Below are 22632 nucleotides of genomic sequence, written 5' to 3'. Positions count from 1 at the left end.
CCCGACCACACGGACACTTCGATGAAGACTGTGCCTCAGCACAAAGGTCCGATACGCCACGTCCGTGATGCAGTTCGTCCTTTTGGTGGGGTGGGGTCTGGGGGGGAAGTGAGAATCACTCAGTTCCTTTTCAAAACAACGTTCCCTGTGGAGTTTTTCTTGTCTACGTTTCCATCAAGCGTGTTCTCACCATGGTGCATCGGGCGTCTTCTGACTCTTTGAAACTAGATTTTAAAAACCTCCGCCGTGTTCATCTATTTACCGCGGAGATCGTCATCCAAACATTGCTCTACTAGAAGTCCCACGCATCTTTGATTTTCAGCCGTAATGTCGTCAACATCACAGATACACCAACACAGGAGCTACGAGACTGTGAAACAAAGGTCAAGCTTGTTTTGAGAGAAACCATAGGTTCCTGAAAAAATCTGAAGCGAGCAATGCATCTTCGATTTAGCATAGTTAGCCTCAAAGTATTTGGTGAGTTGCCAGTGTACACGGCCTCGTACCCTTTTATTTACCCCGTCACCCAATTCTTATTTCTGTTACTCCGAATGAAATGTTTCTTTGGTCCCGATTCCTCACGTAGTCGGTCGGCTTTCTTTCTGTCTAAAAGGATTTTCTGAAACATCCATTGAGAGCATGAACAGGAATTTCACTTTTGAAGCCGGAGCCGTTCGACAGGCTGTTTGCACGGACCTGTGTACAAGCCACTCATGAGGATTATCTCGGTTAGGATCACTACAAGGGTACAATGTTGACACGAGCACAGATAAATCAGGTCATTCCCACCCCCCTATACATGATAAACACCATCAACCCGGTTACTGATGACCGTTATTCCTGAAAGCATGCCCCAAACTCGAATGACAAACCTTGAACCTGAAGCAGCTTTAGAGTGTGTAGTTTCGAGTAATGCGGCGAACTCAAAAGCGCCGATGTGCATACAAACTACACCGTCGATGGAAACAATACTCCCACAAGCCAATGCTCAAAAGGAAACACAGGAATCTGCTCGCAGCTGCAAAAGACAAAATGCAATTGCAGGTGGTAGTTAGGCTTCTTTTTGAGAACTGTAATTAGCTGTGGCGCTTCTAAAGTGGGACTGTGATTGCCTTTGCCCAGAGCACATATTGCAACATTTCTTGTTAGTATAAAATGCAAAAAAATATATATATTTGGTTCATTTCTAGCTGCAAAAACAGCAGATTTTGATTGTCTGGTTGTCTGCTGCACCAGAGCCAACGTGAGCGGCAGAGTTCCAGCTAGTCTCTGAAATGAAGCGAGGCGCAGTTTAACATATCTCCGGCTTTGTATTTGTGGAGAAGGAGGAAAGCTAATCTGACTTTAAAAAACACAAAAAATACAAAAAACGGACTGTGACAAGCGCTCCCCTCTGCTCGCCAGACTGTTTCTTTCAGCATCCTCCTCTCATTTCTCTGTGAGCGGCTGTATAAAAACAAGAGACTGCGTCTTTTGAGCAGATTGCGTCGCCTCGTCGTCCCCAGAGGCGGCTCCTGCTGCCGGCTCCTGCTGGCTTCAGCAGGAGCATGAGGTACAGGTGTGTCAGGAGTATGACAGTTTAAATCCGCTGGGTGTCTCTGCTGGTTAGTCCCCCGAGTCCTTACTGTCGGAGTGAGGAGTGTACTTCAGCCGAAATATCCCTGTGAAACACAACAGATAGATTCAGTTGCGGTGTTGAAGCTTTGGCAACGCCCACAAGCGGAGTCAAGCGGCAGTAGGCCCTCCATGCCTGGTGACAAGCAGCGGGGCTGTAATAACACTTATTTTCATGGATCCATCGATTAACCAGTTAGTTGTTTAGTCAGAAAACAGTGAATAATGGTTTTGTCCTCAACTGAAAAGATATTTGGTTTCATGTCATAGAGGAGTTAAGAAACACGGAAATATTCACATTTAAGAAGCTGGAATCAGAGAATTCTGACCTTTTCTGTTCTTCTTCTTCTTAAAATGAATTAAACCGATTAATCGATTATTGAAATAGTTGCCGATTAATTTAGTAGTTGACAACTAATGGATTCATCGTTGCAGCTCTAAAAATCGGCCTCTTCTTTTGAATTTTTGGACAGATCATTGGTTACATCACATCTATCTGTTTCTATAAACAAGATGAGTGGATATCGATGTTTCAAAAGCCACAAAAATACAAGGTCAAAATCAGCATTGTGGGCAACAAATAATAATATTCATTCTATTTTACAACTTTTTTGGTAAGAATCCCAAATCATTTGTATTTGGTAATTAGTAAATCTGAAGCAGAGCTGTCCAAATATTTCTTTTTAAATGTCTAAACTGCGTCTCAGTATCAAGCGCTTATGGTAAATTCATTTTTTATAAACAAAGACTCCAAAGTCTCCAAAGTCTCGTAAACTCACAAAAACAATCTCTCACGTTTGGACAAAAGGTTTCGAGTCAAAACAGTAGTGCTATTTATTGATGGTGAGGCTTGTTGGGGGTAATTACATATTGAGAACGACACACTTTGTTTTGCACTCAAACAACTGAGAACATAAATACCATCTATCTGAAAACAGTCAAACTATCGACCCGATGAGTGTGCCACCAAAATAATAATTGACTTGTTTAATTATAAATCAATTAATAAACAATTTAAAGCATGCAGGAGAAAACAAACCTTTTTTTTTTTAATTGCTCATTTGAAATGCCAAATGAATAATGGCGTTCTGTGTTGCTGATCACTGAATCAACAACACGTTCCTTCCTGCACTCGCTCACCTTGCTGCGCGGCGTCCATCGCCGGCTGTTTGCATTCCTCTGCTCGGTGTCCGTTGGCGCCGCAGTTGTAACATGACACGTTACCCGCTGACCGCTTGTGGGCTCCGTTTCCCACGATGCCGTGGGGCTGGTAGAAGGCGAAGCCCTGCTGCTGGTCGTGCGGCGCCGGGCTGTGGCGGTAGAGGGGCGGAGGCACCATCATCGGGTAGGAGAAGGGCGCGGCTCCGCTGCCGGCGCTGGACGAGGCGATCAGGGGGCTGAGATGGAGCAGGGGGCCGAGGGTGAAGAGCGAGGGGCCGGCCGAGAACGGCTGCAGGTAGCCGGCCGCCGCGTAGCCGGGCAACGCCCCGTAGGCGCCACAGTTACCCCGGCAACCGCAGGAGCTGCAGACACACATGGATGGGGCTTGACCTGAACTTTGATCCAATAAAGAGGCAGAGGAGGGGGAAGAGGAGGGGCTAGAGCTCGACTGGGCCGGGAAGTAAGTGTTGCCCGGCACCGCAGCCACGGGGACGCTGCCTGCGGTTGCCTTGGGGACAAAGCCGCCGCCGCCGCCGCTGGAGCTGCCCGACTTTGTGACGGGGCAGGAGGAGGAGAAAGAAGTAGGGGGGTAGGAGTAGAATCCAGATGGTGAAGGGGAGGACGAGGACGAGAGGTGGAAGTGCAGCGGCGGGTGAGAGACGTGGTGGAGGCTGTTGGAGGTGGAGGTTAAAGCAGAACTGGTTTCCACCATCAGACCCACCGCTCCACCCGCCAGGCCCCGGCAAACCAGCGAGTCCTGGAGCGAGGGGGAGCCGTCCACGTTGCGCCCGGGGAACAGCTTCTCCAGCCGCACCCCCATGCCCACGCCGAGCCCCGACGGGAAGCCGGCCCCGGGCGGGCCCGAGCCCAGCGGCTTAGTCCTGTCCTCCGTGCACAGCGGCGGCGGCCTGGGCTTACGGGGGGACGCCAGGATGCGTACTGGGTTGGAGACCGGGGAGAGCAGGGCGGGGTAACTGGCCTGCGGGTGGTAAGGAGGCTGCGGGTGGCCGAGGGAAAGGTGGGAGGAGCAAGAGGGAGGGTGAAGGGGAGCCGGGTCGGTCTGGACAGGTAGGACCTGGGCCGTGGGGCGACTGGAGCCCGAGGGACAGCTGGAGTTCAGGATGAAGAGACAGGACCGGTCCTTCTCTGGACCCCCTCCTGCTGCGTCCGGACCTGACACACCTGAAACACAGATACACATAGGTGGTGTGGTGAAAGCCATTTTCCATGCCTCTGTGTGTTTGTGTGTAAATCTGTTGGGACGCAACGTATAAGTTAGGTTAGGCTTCAAGCAGTGTTTCCCCTAACATTATAATAGAGGGGCGGGGCGCCACCCTGAAATACGCCGCCCTGTAATTTTCTCTATATCGCCAGATCACAATACGTCATTTAAGGTTCTCTTTCCTATAGAACAGCTCTACACCTTGTTCTGTTATTAAACAAACTAAACGGCCGTATTTTATTGATGGGATCTACACGACAGCGTGTCATTTCTGTCTCTACGTGGTCGCGCGTAAACACTTCTCCTCTCCTCTGCGCTTTGTGTCGCGCACGGCGTTGTTCCGTTCCGATGCACAGAGACACGTGAGCACACAGGTGAGCGCTGAGCATCCAGCAGCGGGCAGAGAGCGGAGACAAATATGTCGCGTGGAAAGCAGACCAATATATCTGCGTTTTAAACGCTCCCAGGTAGAAGATAGCAAGAGTAGCCCTCCTGCAGGATCACCGGAGCAGCTCTCTGAACCCGGAGCAGCGCTCCTGCTCCAAGTGAAACGAGCCAAAGTGCTCGTGTCTTGTTCCAACAACGAGCTGCTGGCTTCACACACTACAAAGAACACGGACATAAAACTAAGTCATGAATAAATAGATGGAGAAATGCCTGCACTTTCGGGGAAATGTTTACGGTCCGTTGTGAACAGGTTACGTTGCGCATGCGCGACTCGGCGATTTTTGGCGTTTTGCCAAAAGTTAATCTCCGCAAAGTCTCAGTGAAGTCGTCTTTTATGCTATTCCGTCTCAAAACCAGAAAAAGATCTCCTCTCAACATGGAGAGTGAACTGAGATCAGCCGTATCAAGTCTACAACCGCGTTTTAAACAGATGTGTAAAGGAAAGCAGCTCACTGCAGCACTAATACTGATACAACCTGATGCTCACACATCTACTCACTGTTCTGTTCTGCAATTTGCTTTTAGTTTTCCAAAATGAGCTATTTAGTAGTAACTACATATTATGTATTTGTTGAACAAATAGAACTTTATTTTTATTGTTCTAAGTGATTGCAATTTTTTTCATTTGTTTGGTCTGGTGGGGCCATCTGGTTTAATTATAAGTTGTAGTAATATTCTTTATTCTCTTATTTATAAAAGCACAGATGGAGTCACAAAATGATGTTATTTACAGAAAAGGCAATGCTTTTGGGGTTTGTGTCATTGTCGGTGTCGTCGTGGTCGAGCAATAGATCTGGCCTCGTTCTTTGTGTTTTAATCCCTCTGTGGTGATGCAATAGTTCTGTACGTACGCCTGTGAATGTCTCTGGTCCTGTCGAAGGCGGAGTCACAGCCGAGTGGCGTTCGGGGGGAGCAGGGAGAGCTGGAGTAGCCTGAGGACGAGCTGCTGTCTGTAGAGACGGGGTGAAGATGCGGCGCAGCCTCCACCTCCACTCGCAGCTCCCCTGAAACACATTTCAATACATTTGAATTTTAAGATGTTTTAACCTTCTATTTCTTAAAATTCCAGGGAACGAGGCATCGTGGCGGTTTCACAATTGTCCATACATTCCCCTCTGGGAGCTGCTCAGTGTGCACACTGCCTCATACTGCTGGACACAAGACACTTAACATGTACATTTGTGTTTTATTTGCATTAAAATGAAATAAATCAACTCATTTCAAACATTCTTAACTCCCGTGTGAATGAATGCAAATGAGCTGAATCAGCCTGAGACGAAGCGGCCGTGTTACCTGCGGTGGAGGTGGGATGTGTCGAGGGTCCCCTGTGACTGGAGGGCGTCACCCTGGCGATGCCGCTGCAGGGCCGCTTCTCCATCTGAATCTCCCTGCAGGACACACACACACACACACACACACAAGTATGTTTAATCCCGTTTTTTAAAAGAATGTTCATGTGATGGATGAACCTTTTTTGTCTAGAAAATATCCTAAATACCACACATTTAAATGTTATTGTCTCTTTAAAAGGGCACAGGTTATGTCGGAAACCTGAGACCTCTCAGTTTTTGTTTGAGAGATGAACGGCAGCTTGTTTCCTCTTCTCACCACCAGGGGGAGACATTATCCACTTAACGCGCTCCTCAGCGCTCAACTACTCCTCTACAAACACATCTGTAAGCCCATCAAACCCGTGGCATGGAAAACCACTGCAGCAACTTTCCATTTTCTGGGTCTTGTTTGAGCATTCGCGCACACACACACACACACACACACACACACACACACACACACACACACACACACACACACACACACACACACACACACACACACACACACACACACACACACACACACACACACACACGCGCGCACTGCCACATGCGTACTGGAAACCCGTTGATTCTGGCGATTGGAAACATGATCTCGAGATAATTCAAGCGATGTGAGAAAAAACCCAGGTGTGTCGGTGTGTGCCGGATGTGTGTCGGTGTGTGTGTGCGTGAGAGAGTCGGAGCATGCGGACGCATTTGCTTCCAAGTCCTTGTTTTTGTGGCTTTCTGCTGGTTATCTTCTCATGAGTATATCTAATCTCCCCGGCCCACTCACAGCTGGTTAACTATTAACGCTGTATGGACCGTTGATGCCGCGTCCTCGCCTTCGACATCAGCGGCCGTTCGGTCCGCCTGTTAATCGTTAATAGGAGAAGGCGTCCGCTAAACTTCCTCCTGCGCAGTGCCACAAAGAGAGATCTGTCAGAGGGGCGATTTAACAGCAACGGGGCTCTTAGTGCTGCAGCCATACCAACATCAGCAACTCCCTCCACAAGACAATTTACTACATGACAAAAACAGTTATTGTCCCTCACAGAACACAGAAGTTGACGGTCTGCGAAAACAATGAAATGGTTTTTTTAAAGGAGTCTCGTGGGTTCGAGGAGAGCACGGATCGCGGCTTCAGAGTCAGAAAGTGCCGACCGACGGAAAGACAAATAGCAGTGACAACATTCAAAATGTGGGGGACACTGACTTTTGTATCTCGAGTTGAGTCTTTTGTAGCTCGAGTTGAGTCTTGAGTTTCTTCTTTGCTCCTTGGGTCAGGTCGTACTTGTTCAGGTCCTCCTCCGTCAGCGCCAAAAACTGAAAGTGACACCAGACAAAATAATATGTGTTTTAATAAAAAATGCAGACATACTGATTCATCGGTGTGACACACACACACACACACACACACACACACACACACACACACACACACACACACACACACACACACACACACACACACACACACACACACACACACACACACGACTGCAGGTGGAAATACAGATTTTAGTGAGCAATTGAGCGCAAACTGCTGTTTCCTGTGAGACATGTCTTGAATGAATACATAGGAAGCACCAGCATCAGAAGCCCACCCACCTCCTCCATGGTGAGCTGCTTGAAGACGGGGTAATACTTGTGGAGCCGAAGCCTGCGGAGCCAGTCCAGGATGCCGTTCTGCTCCGCACTGCTGGACTGGGACGGGCATGACGCCTGCGGGTGGGACTGGGAACGAGACAGGGGATGGGACTGGGCATACGGATGGGACTGGGAGTGGGAGTGGGGCGTCGGCTGGGAAAGGGACAGGTGCAGGGACTGATGCTGAGCGCCGGCCGGGCCGCTGGTCTGAGCATGAAGGTGGTGCTGAGGGTATGAGTGGGGCTGACTGTGTTGGGGGTGTGGCTGGGTGGAGGGATCGGAGCCGCCCGCCAAAGAGCACTGGGCGGGCAGACCTGGCACAGGGTGGGGGAGCGAGGACAGCTGGGGAGGCGGAATGGGGGGAGGAAGAGGAGGAGGAGGAGGATGAGGGAGGGGGGAGAGGTGAGGGGAGGAGCGAATCAAGACAGAGCTGTGGGTGCTGACGACGGGCTGGACGCTGGCCACTCTGTATACCGCCCTGAGAGAGGACATACGGTCAGAGGAGGCTAAGATGGTGAGGATGAAGGTGATGATGATGGTGATGGAGGTGAGGAATGACAGAAGAAAGGAGAGAGAGAGAAAACGTACCTGTTGGCTCCTCTGTGCTGAACCATGCAGCCAAGATCTGAGGGACAGAGAGAGACAACAAAAAGACCTTCATCGTTTGTCACCATCATCATCATCCTCACCAAACCACAGATCATTTACGTAGTTCAACGTTAATCCACACAGTGTAAGAGAAAGTTTTACCAGCGGTTGTTATCCATCAATATCTAGTCACACAGTTACATTATGATGCCTTCAGGCTGCTCAGTGAAAACCAGTGTTGAGGAAAAGTAAATGACGACGTTATCATGATGTGTTTAAATGTAATCTCGTAAAATGTGGTTTTGTTGAGAAACTTGAATAAATACATCAAATATAGCTGTTAGAGTTGAATTATGAGCGATTTAACTTCCTAACACTAAGCTCATTAACACGACTAATGACAAGATCAGTTCCAATCTTTTATTTGCTTATCATTTGCTTTTATGTTTTAATTTATTTCTGATGGTTTACGCTGATTTCAGGGCGGTTGAAATAAATTTTATGAAACGGTGGCAAAAAAAAATCATTTAAGACCAGCTGCTATAACCAAACAAGAACGGGATGTGCATCTGCAAATTTTATATGATCAATGATCGGCAAAAAATACATGATCAGGAAACTGTAAAAGTTACATTTGTTCCCTTTTTGTCGTTCGCGATGATCCGATGCGTGACTCTGACCAGTGATGCGATTCGAACCGGACGTTTTATGCTCCAATAATCAGGACATGATCTGAGTCCACTAACGATTTTGTAAAACTAAGTTCCCCCCAAAATGAATCACACAAAAGCACCACCTTAAAACGCTGTGAATACCAGAGATATATGTTTATTATGCCTCGGAGATAAGTCATGAAAAGAAAAAAGAAAGAAAATGGACTGAAAATCTCAGTGTGCTGAAATCCCAAAAAAGAAAAAGGTTTAAGCGCGCTCTCTCCCAGCCACACGAGCAGATGTCCCTCTTGGACGCAATGCATTCTGGATGCCTGGAAACATCTGCAGAAGATTGCCAGGGATGAACCAGACGTCAGGCAAAACTATTATTTCCCAGATGCCCCAGACGGGACAGAAGGTGTGATGTAGACGAGAACAAGAGTTGATGTACTTTCTATAGTACGTCTGGTGAATAGCGTAAGAAAAGTTGTTTTTGTTGGTGCACTCGGAATCGCAGGATAATGGCTAAAATAAAGCCATTACTGTAATGTATAATGCAGCATTAATATCATTTAGATAGCACAAGAACACTCAAGAACAGCCTTTCTTGTTCAGTTTATGCTAAACATATCAAACAAGATATCTCACAGACAATAATGTTATGTATTAAATATGTGATGGAATACTATTAACCTCCGTTGTATGGAACATCCATACAAAGCATAATCAATCTTTGGTATTATTTCTACTCTTTCCCTCCGTCCTCAGAAAACATCTTCAACAGCAGAATAACACTAATGTGCTGCTTCCTGCTTTACTCACTTATTTCCTCATGCTGGTGTCCATGCCAGGTTTAATATATGTCTTATGAAAAGCTTGCAGGCTCGCTCATCCTGTTTCTTTTCTGAAAGCAGTGTCAGCTGTGTATTTAGTGATATAAACCCTATAACCCATGTGTTCAGTGCAATAAATGTGATGTCAGAGCCTCATATTGAGCTTATGAAGAATCGACCGGGATATATTGTGCTGTGGGGCAGCAGAACTGTGTGAGCATATTAGCCTGGCGCACACACACACACACTCACACACCCACACACACACACACACACACGCACACACGTTTTCCGACATAACCTGTGCTCTGATTTTAAAGAGACGATAGCACATACACTGCACTGGCGGCTATAAATACTCTCTGGGATGAAGTCACACTCATCGAATCAAACACGCGCACACGCAAGCACACACACACCAACATTAGGTCACAACACTCCAGGCCTCCCAACACAAACATGCCATGCTGAATTCCCACACCAGACTAAAATAGACCCCGTCCTCTCCCCTCCAACACCTCCAAATCACAAAATGAAAATCCCGCCTGCAGTCTCACCTCCCTCACCTCTCCACTGCCACCAAGCGAGACCTACACTCACGGCCTTGTCCTTTCCATTACCTCCCTTCAGCCTCTCCTCTCTCGCTCGTCTCCAAGACTGAAAGCCAAACACGAAGTCGTTCATCTTGCCCCGTCCCTCATTGGCACCGTCTTTCCCTGGCATCTAAGAATAGGGCTCTCCTGTTTTATATCCCTGCCACCCTCTTTAGAGACTTACTGGTTTAACAGACCAGCCACACATTCCTGACATTTGTGGGTTTTAACCTATCGGATGTTATCTGCTACATGTAATATATTTCTCTCCATTAAAACAGAAGAAGAAGAAGAAGAAGAAGAAGAAGAAGAAGAAGAAAGACAATAAAGAAAGAAAATAAAAAAGAAAGAAGAAAAAAAGATGTTATTGACAATAAAACAAAATCAAGACTTACTAGAGCTGGAGGTGAACGGACAGGTCGGGGATACAGGAGCCGTAGGAAGGGAGGAGGATGATGGCGGGGAGGAAAGGGAGGCGGGAGAGTCGGGTGACAGAGGCCCGGTGGAGGTGAAGAACATCTGGACGCTGTGGTGCTGGAGGACATGGCAGGGCAGCGCTGTCAGACTCCTGGACGCGGGGCAGAGAGACAGGACAGCAGGGGGACAGACAGGGAGTCAGGACGGACACGGGGGAGACCAAACACAGCAGAAGAGATGCTACATCACATCTGGCTGCATCACGGAGATGCACTGAAGAATCAGCTCAACATATTAACAAGCAGGGCAACAAAGATGCCAAAATGATGATGCCGTTTGTGTTGAGGATGTAGATGGACGGAGTCATTTAAACGTGCTCCAAGTAGGGCTGGGTATCGGTACTCGATACCATTAAGATAGCTAACGTCTGAGTCTAAGATGGGAAGGACTGTGTTGTGCTCTGCAGAGTGGCTGAAGGAGGCTTTGTCATGGGATAGAATCCGCAATTCTTGAACTGATTTTGGAAAGCAGTGAATTTAATAAAGTCAATCATTCAGCAAAAATAGGCTTTTGTCACAGTTTGTCTCTCTGAAGTCATCTCTGCCTCCTGTGAACATCACACAGCCGGACAACTAGCAAGCAAGCGCAGTGATGTTCACAAGCAGAGACTTGTAGCAAACAGACGTAGATGTATACAGTCCAGGGTTGTGATGATTCAAAACCTTTGCTTTGTAAATCCTTTACAAAATGAGGAGTTAACTGTCAACTCGTCCTGAAAGAGTTCTAACAAATCCCCTAACTTTGCTCAGCTGGAACACAACTCCTCATGAGGAAACAACACTTTTTAAGCGCAAAAATAAACAGGAAGAGAGAGGAGGAGGGCGAGACTAACCTGGGGTCCAGCTCTATGGACTGAGGGAAGAATTTATCCACGGCGTCATCAGGAAATGCTTGTGACAGCTGCGAGAAAAAGAAAAATGCTAAACTACGCACATTGTGACACAGTATTACACTTCTAAGATGATGATATCGAGCTATTCCTCCCTTTAAAACTGGACTGTCCAAACAGCTTAATGCGTCACGTCATTAAGATCAAATGTCTGTTTACCCTCAACAAACCAGAAACAGAGGGGAAAGGGACTGATACGTTCACTCAGAATAGTACAGGTTCTTTACACTCAAAGCTGAAGAACCGTCACTATTTTCTCAACTTATAATTGTCCAACTGTGTTTCAGTGATGGCGCCGACCTGAGTCAGCAGCTCCATCACCTCCTGCTGAGTTCTGACAACGGAGGACACCAAACCATCTGACCAGCTGGCCTGGAGGAGGGATAAGGAGAGGAGGAAGGATGAGGGGAGGACAGGAAGCAGACAATAAGGTAAAAGCATGAAGGGATGAACAGAGAACATTTGGGAAAGTGACGGGCGTCTGTGTTGTACGCTGGACCCACCTCGAGCACGTATTCAGCCGTGTCCTCGGCCGTGTGGGTTACTCCTCTCAGCGCCATCCTCTCAATCAGTGCTGAAAAGAGGCACAGAATGACGTGAGGAAATGATGTGAAGACAAAACCGGTGCGTTTAAATCAAGCGTTAACTGCGATGGGAGTGCTTATTCACTCCTGCATATTGTCTACTTCTATGTCTGGATGCAGGCCTCAGATGCACAGGCAGGTTAAGGCTGCTCCTCTGCCACCAGTGAGCAAGTGAGAATGTGTTGAAATGAGGGGGAAAGGCTACACAAACACACATAAGTGTGTTTGAGCAGAAGACCTCCAGGTAGACATTTCAACATATTAGTATTTGAAACCACGTGATCAGCTGGTCCCTCGCCTACAAGCAGGAGGGGAGGACTCGAGAGGAGGAGGAGACAGACACAGAGGGGGATAAAGGAGGAAAGAGAAAGGAGTCACTTTCACCGTGCACACACACACACACACACACACACACACACACACACACACACACACACACACACACACACACACACACACACACACACACACACACACACACACACACACACACACACACACACACACACACACACACACACCCTTCAACACCTTAGTGTGTGTCTGTCGGGCAGCAGCTGTGGAAGGCTCTAAATGCCCCTGCCATTCACACTGATCTCGGCTGCCTGCCACCCATACTCCCACACCCACACCCACACAGAGTCCAGGAGCGTTTGTGTGCATCACATCATCGAAAAGAAGAGCTTTAATCTTCTCCTGGAGAGATAACACTAACATCCCTCGTGTTGCCTCGCGCCTTTATCACTTTACAACTACAGTTTGTGTGTGTGTGTGTGTGTGTGTGTGTGTGTGTGTGTGCCAGAAAAACACGTCATAAAAACAACACGAGGTGTGGGTCATTCTGCGTGGTTTGAGACGGCAAAAACCTTTAACACACACACACACACAGGAAAAATGGTAGGGCCTCGCATATAAACTTAATTGTGTGAGCTTTTGAGTGTGCGTGTATGTGTGTGTGTGATTTATGTTGGTGACAGCTATGTGGTATGACCATGAGGTAGTGAGATATTTGAGTATTGTGTTACATACAAGGGCCAAGACAATAACAGCCCCAACTTAAACCACATACTGTTCACCCGGAGACACCAGCTGGTCCCTGGCTGATAGCTTTCAGAGGAATATCTTCGGTTATCCGAACGGTCTCATGAAGGCTAAAAGCTTAGTTTGAGTGTGATTGTGACTCAGAACGGCTGTCTACCTTGTCATAATGTGTGTGTAAAAAAAAAAGGTGCTACATATGAGATTTCGGAACATTTCTATTGCCTCTTAACAGCTCTCAACATGGCGGCGGCTCGTAGCTAACGGCGCTAACAGTGCAGATGTCGGCAGAAGACACGTGGGGTCCGCCTGGCTATGCAGACAAGGCACAGAGAAGCTCTGATAACACACACACACACACACACACACACACACACACACACACACACACACACACACACACACACACACACACACACACACACACACACACACACACACACACACACACACACACACACCTGAGCCTGAGGGCAGCATTCTTTAAGCTGCATAGTAGTGTTCAGATGTGCCAGCATGCCACATCTTGTTCAATTGGGTTTACCGAGTTGTATAACATGACACATACACACGCTTTTATGCCGACATGCACAGACGGAGGCTACAAGGGAGGGAGGCGGTACACACACATGCACATACACACATAGCAAGTCAGACTATCAGATGAAGAAAAAAGTAGAAAGTACTTTTGGTGCGGGTCTTGGTTGTTGTTGCTGCATCCTGGACCTGGCCAGCAGGAAGAGGAGGTGGCAGATGAGGAGGCAGATGAGGAGGCGGTGGTGGCAGTGGTGGTGTTGGTGGTGGAGGGCGGGGAGGAGGAGGGAGGTCCGGGTAAGGAGGGGTGAGCTCCTGGCTCACCGCTCGGTCTCTCCGTCCCACGGTGGCCCCTGAGACGGTGCCGGCCTCTCTGGTCTGGCTCTGGAGAGCAGGGGTGAGAGACCATTCAGTAAGAGAGCGGTGAAGGCCGCAAAGCAGAGGTCGGGTAGATGCGGCGTCAACCCCTTAGGACAGGTGCGGGGCCGGCGTAACCGTGACCCCGGAGCGGTACGTCTTCGCCCGCAGACAGGGTCGACTACAAGAAAAGGAATACAGGGGATTCCACGCGATGTCACAGATTTGAAACAGAGTGGACCACTGAGCAGCGCTCTGTCCAGGGCGGGCGTGGTGCAAAGACAAACCGAGAGGGCGCTCCTATGTAGAGCGGCGTAGTAGGGAGAAATGTGACATCCAAACACAGACGATATTTTTAAACTGTTGGACGAACCGATGCTCAGAATGAAATCGGGATTGACTTTGCTCAACAATCCCCTGGAAACTGATTCCAGGAAAAAAAAAAGAAAACCAATAAGCAAAAAGATGAGATTTATAAAATGTAGTTTACTCATACAGTTTGTGTGAATCCATTATTACTCACAATGTTATGTGAAATATGACTCAATACTTTGAGACTAACAAGCTTTTCATGTGGTTTCAATTCCTTTGAAAACACAGAGGTAATAAATCCAAACGTGGGTGGCTGCGTCACGTCAAACATATTTCACTACTTTTGCATAATATTTGTACCAAAACAAAGCCCTGACATGTTTAGCTTCCCGCACGTCACGTGACCGTGGACACCAACGTGGCATCAGAACCTGGCGCGCATTTTTTTTTACACTTAACATTACAATCACATTGGATTTTGTAATACATCTGTTGCTAATGGCCGTTGTGGTGTCATATGATGTCCATTAGAGAGAGAGGACCCTTTTTCTTTCCTTCCGAAAATGACCATTATTTTGAAAAATCTCAGTCCCGTTTAAGAAATGATCAACATCGGTCTCAAAAAGCATAATTATCGTACTGAAACGAGTTTAGTATTCCCATGTTCTAGTGATCTACTGATAGTGATTTACTTCATTGGAATGTATTGCTATGTTTAAAGCCAGTTTGATGATGCAGTGTGTTTGTATCCACCCTTCCTTTGTATAAAGGTTGTTACTTGCGATGCAGTTTAACTGGAAACCCCCTCGCGATGCTGATTCATGAGAATACAGATGAAAAAGTTTGAAATCTCTTTCTCAACATGTGCCTTTGCCCGCTGCAACCCAAAACACACGCAGTGTAAATCTGAAAACAATTAAGTGTGCTACTGCCACATCCGCATGTTACTCGGCCGACCTGCCAGCTCCATGCTCCGTCTGCAGACTGTTAGTGTGAAGGGGGGGGGGGGGGGGAGGACTCTGTCACACAGTAGGTGCACGGAGTAAAAACAGCTCACGTGAATCAGCAGGGGAAGGATTACAAGGGGGGAATGGAAAAAAACAAGGAGTGTGGGAATGAAATTAATAAAACGTTCCAGAGAAGTGGGAGTGCATGTGAATCTCCATGAACCCCCCAAAAAAACCTGAAAACTATCAAACTCAGACTGCGTGCTAACAACAACTCCTCCTGCTCGTCTCACAACAGTCAGCTTAACTGTTGTTCATTCTGACTCTTTTATAGATATATAAAGTGCCCATGTAATAGGGTCATGATGCAGACTTGTACAAGTCCAACAGATGTGGCCAGTGCGTCGTATGTGTCGTTTATGCCGCGGCCCTGTTGCGAAAATCTGAATTTGACCATTCCTGCTTCCTCTGGAGTGACTCGGCATCCAGCTGCTTTGTGTTAAAATAAGTTCATGCGAGTCAACTTAAAACCCGGAGGGGAAGATGTCTTCTGCACAGAGGTTTTCTCAAAAGCACTGAAAAGTCATCTTGCAGCATTTATGTTTTGCCCAAATTTAAACAGTTTAAAGGCAAATATTGCACTTTAAAAATGTTTTATTTAACTATGTTTATATTACAGCTGCATTGTAATATAAACATAGATGAAGATGAAGATATTGTATGCAAAAAAAATACGAGGAACTTGTAAAACATGATACAATAACCCAATAGTACACAAATTCAAGGCACCCATGCACAATGCAGTGCACTTCGCTGTTTTGAGATGAGTCTTGTTTTAATGCATCATTAATACTTTCAACTACTACCACTAATAATAATAATAATATTAGTTGTTTTTTTAAGGTAAAATGAAATGTATGCAGGGCTTTGCATATTTTTTCCTTTGCGTATCTCTAGAGCAGTTCAACACACTTGGTGAGTGAACGTTGAATAAACGAGAGGGGCGGGGCTTAAGGCTTGTTGACCACAGTTCGCTTTGGTGCAGCAATAATTGATGTTTTGCTGCAATAATTGATGTTTCGACAACTTGGCGGAGAACAAGTCTTATAAACGTGTTAGCAAACAACTGCAGTCACACGGACACAGGGAAACAATCACATTCAGCTGTAGGTACGTTTCTTTTTAAAACACTCCAAAAAGTCAAAATATCTGACTCATTGGCTGTTAAATACTTCAGCTAGTTGCTAACTTTGTCTTGGGGCCATGTGGTGCTCGGGCCCTGGGGTTCATCCAGGCTTTTTACAGGAAAAAAAAAGAAGCTGCCTCCCACTTTTTGCTAATGAGAGCTGTGAGAGTGAGCCAAGACAGTAGTACATTGTGGCGGGAACAAACAAAAAACAAAGCACTAAAAAGACGCCTGGGGCATACGAACCTGGGCACATTCTAGTAATCATTCTTTAACCCGTGTAAAAATGTTTATTGGAGCAACTTTTAGGAGATTGTTGCCCGTCTCAATTTGGCCTAATGTTAACCCTGCTACAGTAGAGATGCACACTGATTGAAAGCTGTTATGTTATATATAGAGAGATAGTAGACCTGGCTAAAAGCTGCTCTACTGTAGATAATGTATGTGACTTCTCTGGTTTACAATGAAACCCTGTCATACCCTTCAGAGAACTGAGGGAAGGAAGGAGAGCCACAGAGAGAGAGAGAAAGAGAGAGAGAGCATTTATAACTTCCTGGGGATTCACTGGAGACACACACACACACACACACACACACCACAGAGGGTTGATTTCAGCATAGAGAAATGTGCTGACCTGCACTAAGCAGGAGCCAAGGGCAACAAAACACTAAATACAAACGCTCCACTCTGAGCCGGGTACTTTCCCTTTGCTGCTCGCACACGTTTAAAACAGTATTCCTGCCCGTGTGTGTGTGTGTACATCTACGCTTGTGTGAATGAGGAGAAGAACAAAACACCCAACGTTGTGCTTCTCTCTCCCCCGCCGCCGCCCTCCCGCCAATCTCTCTCAATCTCTCTCGCATCCACGACGTCAGATCTGTTTCCTACTCTTCCACAATTCTCGCTCTCCGTCCTGATCCACTTCTGAAGAATCCCTCGTCGGCTTTGTTGAGTTGATCCCAGATGTGATTGTGAGGGATGTTTAATGAGCCACTTAGCTCCCTGCATCACTGGAAAACCCCCTCTCTCCCTCCCCCTATGATCTCCAATTTTCATCACAGCTCACCCAGCTGAGGGACCACATACGGTCTCGTTGTTCCTGTCCTCTTTGCCTTTGTCGTAAATATTTTGACTTAAATGGTTGACCGCTGATCTTGTTGAAACCAAAGTAAACTGAGCTGTACTCAGTTGCACATTTAGCGTGGAAGATAGCGTCAAAAGTAAATTCTGGCTGTACACTTTTCCTTCCAGTAATCATATTTGGATCAGATCTCTTGTGCTTACCATGCAGTTCTTGTTTGTTTTCCTCATTGATATGATGCAACAGCTGCTCAATCTGGAGCCAGTTCATGAAAAGCCAGTTTGTTTGCAACTCACAACACCTGGTGTGCGTTAGCGCCACACTGGCAAAGCTCTCGCCAACGACATGGGGCTTCTTTTTTTTGCAGTAGAGAATAATAACTTGATGGACAGGATGGGGCTTTTCCATATTAATTAAGCTTCTAATCATTGATGACAACCTGTCAGCTTTCCGCATCTTTTTCAGCATGTCACTCGCGTGGTAGCTGGCATCAGCAGAGTGTAGCTGTTGAACAATAAGGACAGGAGCGATTTAGCTTGCCAACAGTCTCAAAACATCAGTTCAATGGGTGGACTATACGTCATCAGCGGTCTCGTCGTTCTGAAAACAGCAGCTAATCACGAGGAAGCGGGACCGCGCGGCCTTTAAAAAAGGAATACACAATGAGTATTGCTCACCTGGCGTTGGCCTTGAACTCTCAAAGAGAAACAATGTTTTTTTTCTTGAACGCATCCACAGGCCAGCAAAGACTCCAGACAGAGCAAAAGGGTCTCAACGAATTGAAGTATGTGAAATCTTTTCACGCGCACTAATTCCTCGAGCCATGCATTTTTCGCAAACATTTTTTAAAAACACCTCGGACTTGTCCGGGCGGAGGAGGAGCACGCCTGGGCAAGCCTGTGTGTTTTTAAAAATCAGGTTTTAAGTGAAGACGCTTTGTTGTTAAACTCGGCCATTCACTCTCCATTTCTGAATTCTCCGTTCACCGTGGAGTCATGCGATACAAACGTTTTATTTAAGAATTCAAGGTGAAATGGGGAGAGTAGTTGACATATAAATGGTCATTTTCAGGGTGTAGTATTCATAAAAATAATAATAATAATAATAATAATAATACGGAAAGATACTTCTTCAGGAAATCATATTGTGGGTTTCTTGTGAGAATAAATACATTTTAAAAACACTCACGAAACCATTTTCCTACGACCACATCAATGAGTCACAATAATACTCATACCACTCTCATAGATAAGAGTGCACCTAGAGTGATGAGCCGTGGTGAGACAAAGCCCTTGGCGTTGTTCCTCCCTACCTTGTGCCAGCAGGTGCAGTGTGTGTGGCAGGCGGCTAGAGGCAGGCAGGCGGGAGGCAGCGAGGCCGGCGGCAGGAAGGACGCGGTCTGATGGTGATAGTGGTGATGTGGCTGAGAGGGACAGGTGACAGCTCGATCCCCGCCAGGGGCTGCTGCTTGAGCATCTCCTCCTCCTCCCTTGCTTACCTGCATCAACCAGCATACACAGTCAGATGCCAAATGGGAAAACACAAATGTGATGTGTCATCTCATGTTCTACTCATCTCAAGTCTTTTTTTTTTAATCACAAGTGATAATAAAGTCTTATTAAATCACAAGTCTTTCTTTGTTTTTCTCCATTGCCTATGTCATTATACTGGGTTAGCAAGCATCCTTCTCTACTCAGGGAGACATTGCTCCACTGTATCTTTACATAATAGTTGTTTGAGGCTATATTAATGCTCTGAGCATCACATGGAGAAGCCTCAAGTATTTGTTTAACCATACAAGCGAACCGATGGTTATTTTAGCCAGCTTTGATTCGGATAGGACTTTTTCCATCGTAAACTCCTGCTGCTGGCCGTCAGCTTTCACCGACACAAGCATGCAATTTGCTTTGTTCACCGCACCGGGTGACACATGGCTGCGTTGTGTCAACTGGCAGCCTGTCATTGCCCGCGTCTCACCTGTAATATTGGTGAATAGGCAACATGTCAGTGTGCTGAAACATATTTCCTCTGCCGGGGCTCAGAAAGAGCCTGAAATGATCTTGTGTTTCACCTGCTACAAGGGGCCTTCCCCCTTTTTTTCCTCAGAGCGGGTGAAAACCTCACCTGTGGCCCCCGGGGGCCTGACGGATGGGCGGACGCGGTAATAACTCTGAATTTACGGGACTCTCTTTGTCGGAGAGAGAGGAGGATTCGTGGTGTACTGCAGCATGCTAGGCGTGCTTTACGAGCGCTTTCTTGTCACCTTTCCCTTCAGACGGTGGCTAACGTGTTCTCAGTCAGCCATGGAGGTTGTTTTGTTTATGTCATTCACACCCAGAAGACTTCACGGGACTGCGTTTCGGAGCCAGTGCGTGAAACTTCTACATTTCATTGTTTTTAAATATATTCTTCTGCATTATAAGTTGATGCTTTTAATGGTTTTATATGAAACACTTTGAATCGCCTGGTTGTTGAAATGTGCAATACAAATAAACTTGCCTTGCCTTCACTCTCCCAGTATCTATTTAATTATGAATTATTCCAAGCACTTTACTTGAAAGTGACTGATTAGGGGCTCATGCCTCCTGGAGCATCCCTCTCACCTGCAGGACGTCCTGGATCTGGCTGAGCTGCTGCCTCAGCACCTGCTTCTGGTGGAAGCTGAAGGCCGGGTGGTGGGAGGCCATTGTGAAGAGCAACAGAAACTGCTCCTCGGTCCTCCCGTCGTTCAGCGCCAACCCGTAGTTGTTGATCACCGTGTCGATGTGAGTGAGGGTCCGGTACAGGACCCCCGCAGCCTCCCTGTTGTCCGCGCCGAGCAGGGCGAGGGACACCAGCAGCTTGCTGCGCACCACCTCGTCCGTGATGTTGGTGAGAGCCGAGAGGTCGGCGGGATTGTTGGCTCTGATCTCCGCGTCCCGGAGGGAGTGGTAGTCCTTGCGGGCCAAGTCCTCCAGGCACGAGCCGAGGAAGCGGAGCTCGATGGGGACGCAGAGGTCCAGGAGGCCGCACAGGAACTCGGCTCTCTGGGAGGAGGTGAGGGAGGAGAACCAGCGGTACACCCCCTCCCTCTGGACACTGCTGCGACTCTCCACCATCCTCGCGCAGCCACTCCCCGCGGCGCGCTTGCTGACGGCTTCCACAACGCGTGCAAGTTGACGCGGCGGACTTTTACAACGGAGAGTGAACTTCACAACGAAGGGGGCCCGCGCGCGTGCGTAATTGCGCAGGCGCGCCGCGCGAGCAGCGCTCCTCTCGAGTTGGCCAAGTCGAAAGCTAGTTTGTCAACTTTCACCAACGAGCGCGCGGTCTCTCGCCCTCGACGGTCGCCTCCACGCGCGGCGGCGGCGGCGGCGGCGGTGAGAGATGCTACAGGTATTTCCTTTGTTGGTGAACCGGCGGCGACGCAGCAGCAGCAGGCCTTTTCCGAACCATAATCTCGCCAAATATAAACCCAAAGTGGTCTGACTTAGCGTTCAGCTTGCAGCCCCGGCAGCCAGGAGTCCCTCCGCCGTGTCCCTCCGCGCCGGTCGGACCGCTGCCCCCCCCGTGCACCCACCGGGCCGTACTTTGGATCAAAACACACCGCCCCATTCAAGGGGACGCTCATAGAGAGACTCTTTGGCCGCAGCCGCCCCGCTCTGCTGACCCACACGGCACAACAACCCCTTCCTGTAACGTTGCTCCTCCGTCTTCATGCTTTCCTCCCTCCCTCCCAAAAAAGTGTGCAAGAAGCAGTCGACTAAAGCCCAGCGTCAAAAAAAAAAAGTTCCAAGCGCTAGCAAGACGGTGCTAGGTTCAAGTTTGAAAACAGAATTAAAGCTGCTGTGGCCTGAAACTTACTCCTGTTGCCGTTGGAAAATAACAGTATAACCTTTCCGAGACATTACGTTGACACGCGCCGCCGTGGAGAAAACTAAAAACTCCAAAACGACACTGTTCGGGGTCCGTGAATGACTTTAGTGCAACATGTTGTTCTACGCTCCCTGCATTCTGCCATGAGTCTTGAAATTGAAAGGGGGGGGACAGCTGTGTATAACATTAACCCAGCAGCGAAACCAGCCCACCGTAAAGAAAAGGTCTTCTCTGATTGGCTGCGAGTCCCGTCTGCATGCGAGGTCTCTCTCGTGATTGGCTCCGAGGGGAGACCCGCTGCCTCGCTGTATCGCATCTTTCTCTCGTGCGCTCATACATATCTCAGCTTTATTGCCGGGGCTTTAAAGTAGCAGCTCGGCCTGCACGTTAAGCGGATGCTATGCAATCTATTTAGTATGAGAGTATCATCAATGATAAAGTTATGGTATGCAACCCAACGACTAGCTCAGTTATTACTTGAATCTATTTTTGAGTTTCAGAGGGAAGCCTGCATATTTAGATATGACAGCAAATGTATTTTAGCTTACAAATAAAAGTAATATGATGTTTTACAATTGCAAACACATAAATACACAATATTTAAGAAGTAGTATCATTACTAGTGTTGTCATCAATGAGTATTTTCAACCATGAAGTCATGCCTACTATTTAATTTCTGTTGTATTCATTGCATGTGTTGTAACTTTACTTTATTCATTCTGGTCACATGACATATATCACTTCTGTCTATCAGAGAGATGCTGGACTTCCATCCAGACGACCAATATGGAAGAACCCCCCACCAGCTGACTTCACCATCCAATCGGCTTGGAGAAACGAATAGGAGTCCAAGGAGGTCCCAAACAAACATCTGGTGTCAGACCCCAACCAACAGGTCCCTGGCACCAACCTCCCAAGGAGACAGTGGTCTACGCTCAATGGTTTCAGGACTGGACATGGCCCCTGTCTGGCCAACCTTCACAAATGGGGCAGCAGCTCAAGCCCACTGTGTGCTTGTGGAGAGGAGCAGACTATGGAGCACATCATAAAGTTTGTCCTCTCCAAAGACTGAAAGGAGGATTAGTCACCCTCCATACAGCAGACCAGGAGGCACCTGCTTGGCTTAAGGACTTTGCATTAGCTAAATAAATAAAATCCGGGGAGAGGGATCCTCCTCTCTTGCTCTCCTGAAGGTTGCTTCCTTTTTCCCCATAAAAGGGTTTTACCTGGCCTCATGTGATTGTGGGCTATACAAAATAAACTGAATTCAATTGAATAGTGATAAGTATCAAAGG

General features: G+C 47.4%; 1 protein-coding gene across 1 annotated transcript; it reads right to left on the bottom strand.

Annotated features, from left to right (window-relative positions):
* Nucleotides 1-1275: 1275 nt before the first annotated feature.
* Nucleotides 1276-20580, bottom strand: zcchc14 (zinc finger, CCHC domain containing 14). Its single transcript, XM_068602218.1, has 14 exons — nt 20086-20580; nt 18795-18980; nt 13752-13983; nt 11947-12017; nt 11744-11815; nt 11387-11454; nt 10473-10645; nt 7999-8035; nt 7372-7888; nt 6977-7086; nt 5738-5832; nt 5296-5448; nt 2755-3957; nt 1276-1661 (listed from the first exon to the last, which is right to left on the bottom strand). Exons 1-14 carry the CDS (start codon nt 20578-20580, stop codon nt 1606-1608), a joined length of 3468 nt encoding a protein of 1155 aa, XP_068458319.1. The 3' UTR covers nt 1276-1605.
* Between the last annotated feature and the right edge of the window lie 2052 nt (nt 20581-22632).

This window comes from Clinocottus analis, unplaced genomic scaffold (genome assembly GCF_023055335.1).
Source record: "Clinocottus analis isolate CAN_PGR_092001 unplaced genomic scaffold, fCliAna1.0.p SCAF_6, whole genome shotgun sequence".
Taxonomy (NCBI): Eukaryota; Metazoa; Chordata; class Actinopteri; order Perciformes; family Cottidae; genus Clinocottus; species Clinocottus analis.
Note: the sequence above shows the minus strand (reverse complement) of the source record. Positions and strands in the feature narration are given on the sequence as shown.

Bases quoted from the DNA above. Each gene is read 5' to 3' on its own strand.
- zcchc14 (XM_068602218.1), bottom strand. From the start codon at position 20,580: ATGGTGGAGAGTCGCAGCAGTGTCCAGAGGGAGGGGGTGTACCGCTGG. The intron at 12,018-13,751 runs GTACTTTCTACT...GCCTCTTTTCAG, and splicing joins AACCAAGACCCGCACCAAAA to CACTGATTGAGAGGATGGCG. The intron at 5,449-5,737 runs GTAACACGGCCG...AATGTGTTTCAG, and splicing joins ACATCCCACCTCCACCGCAG to GGGAGCTGCGAGTGGAGGTG.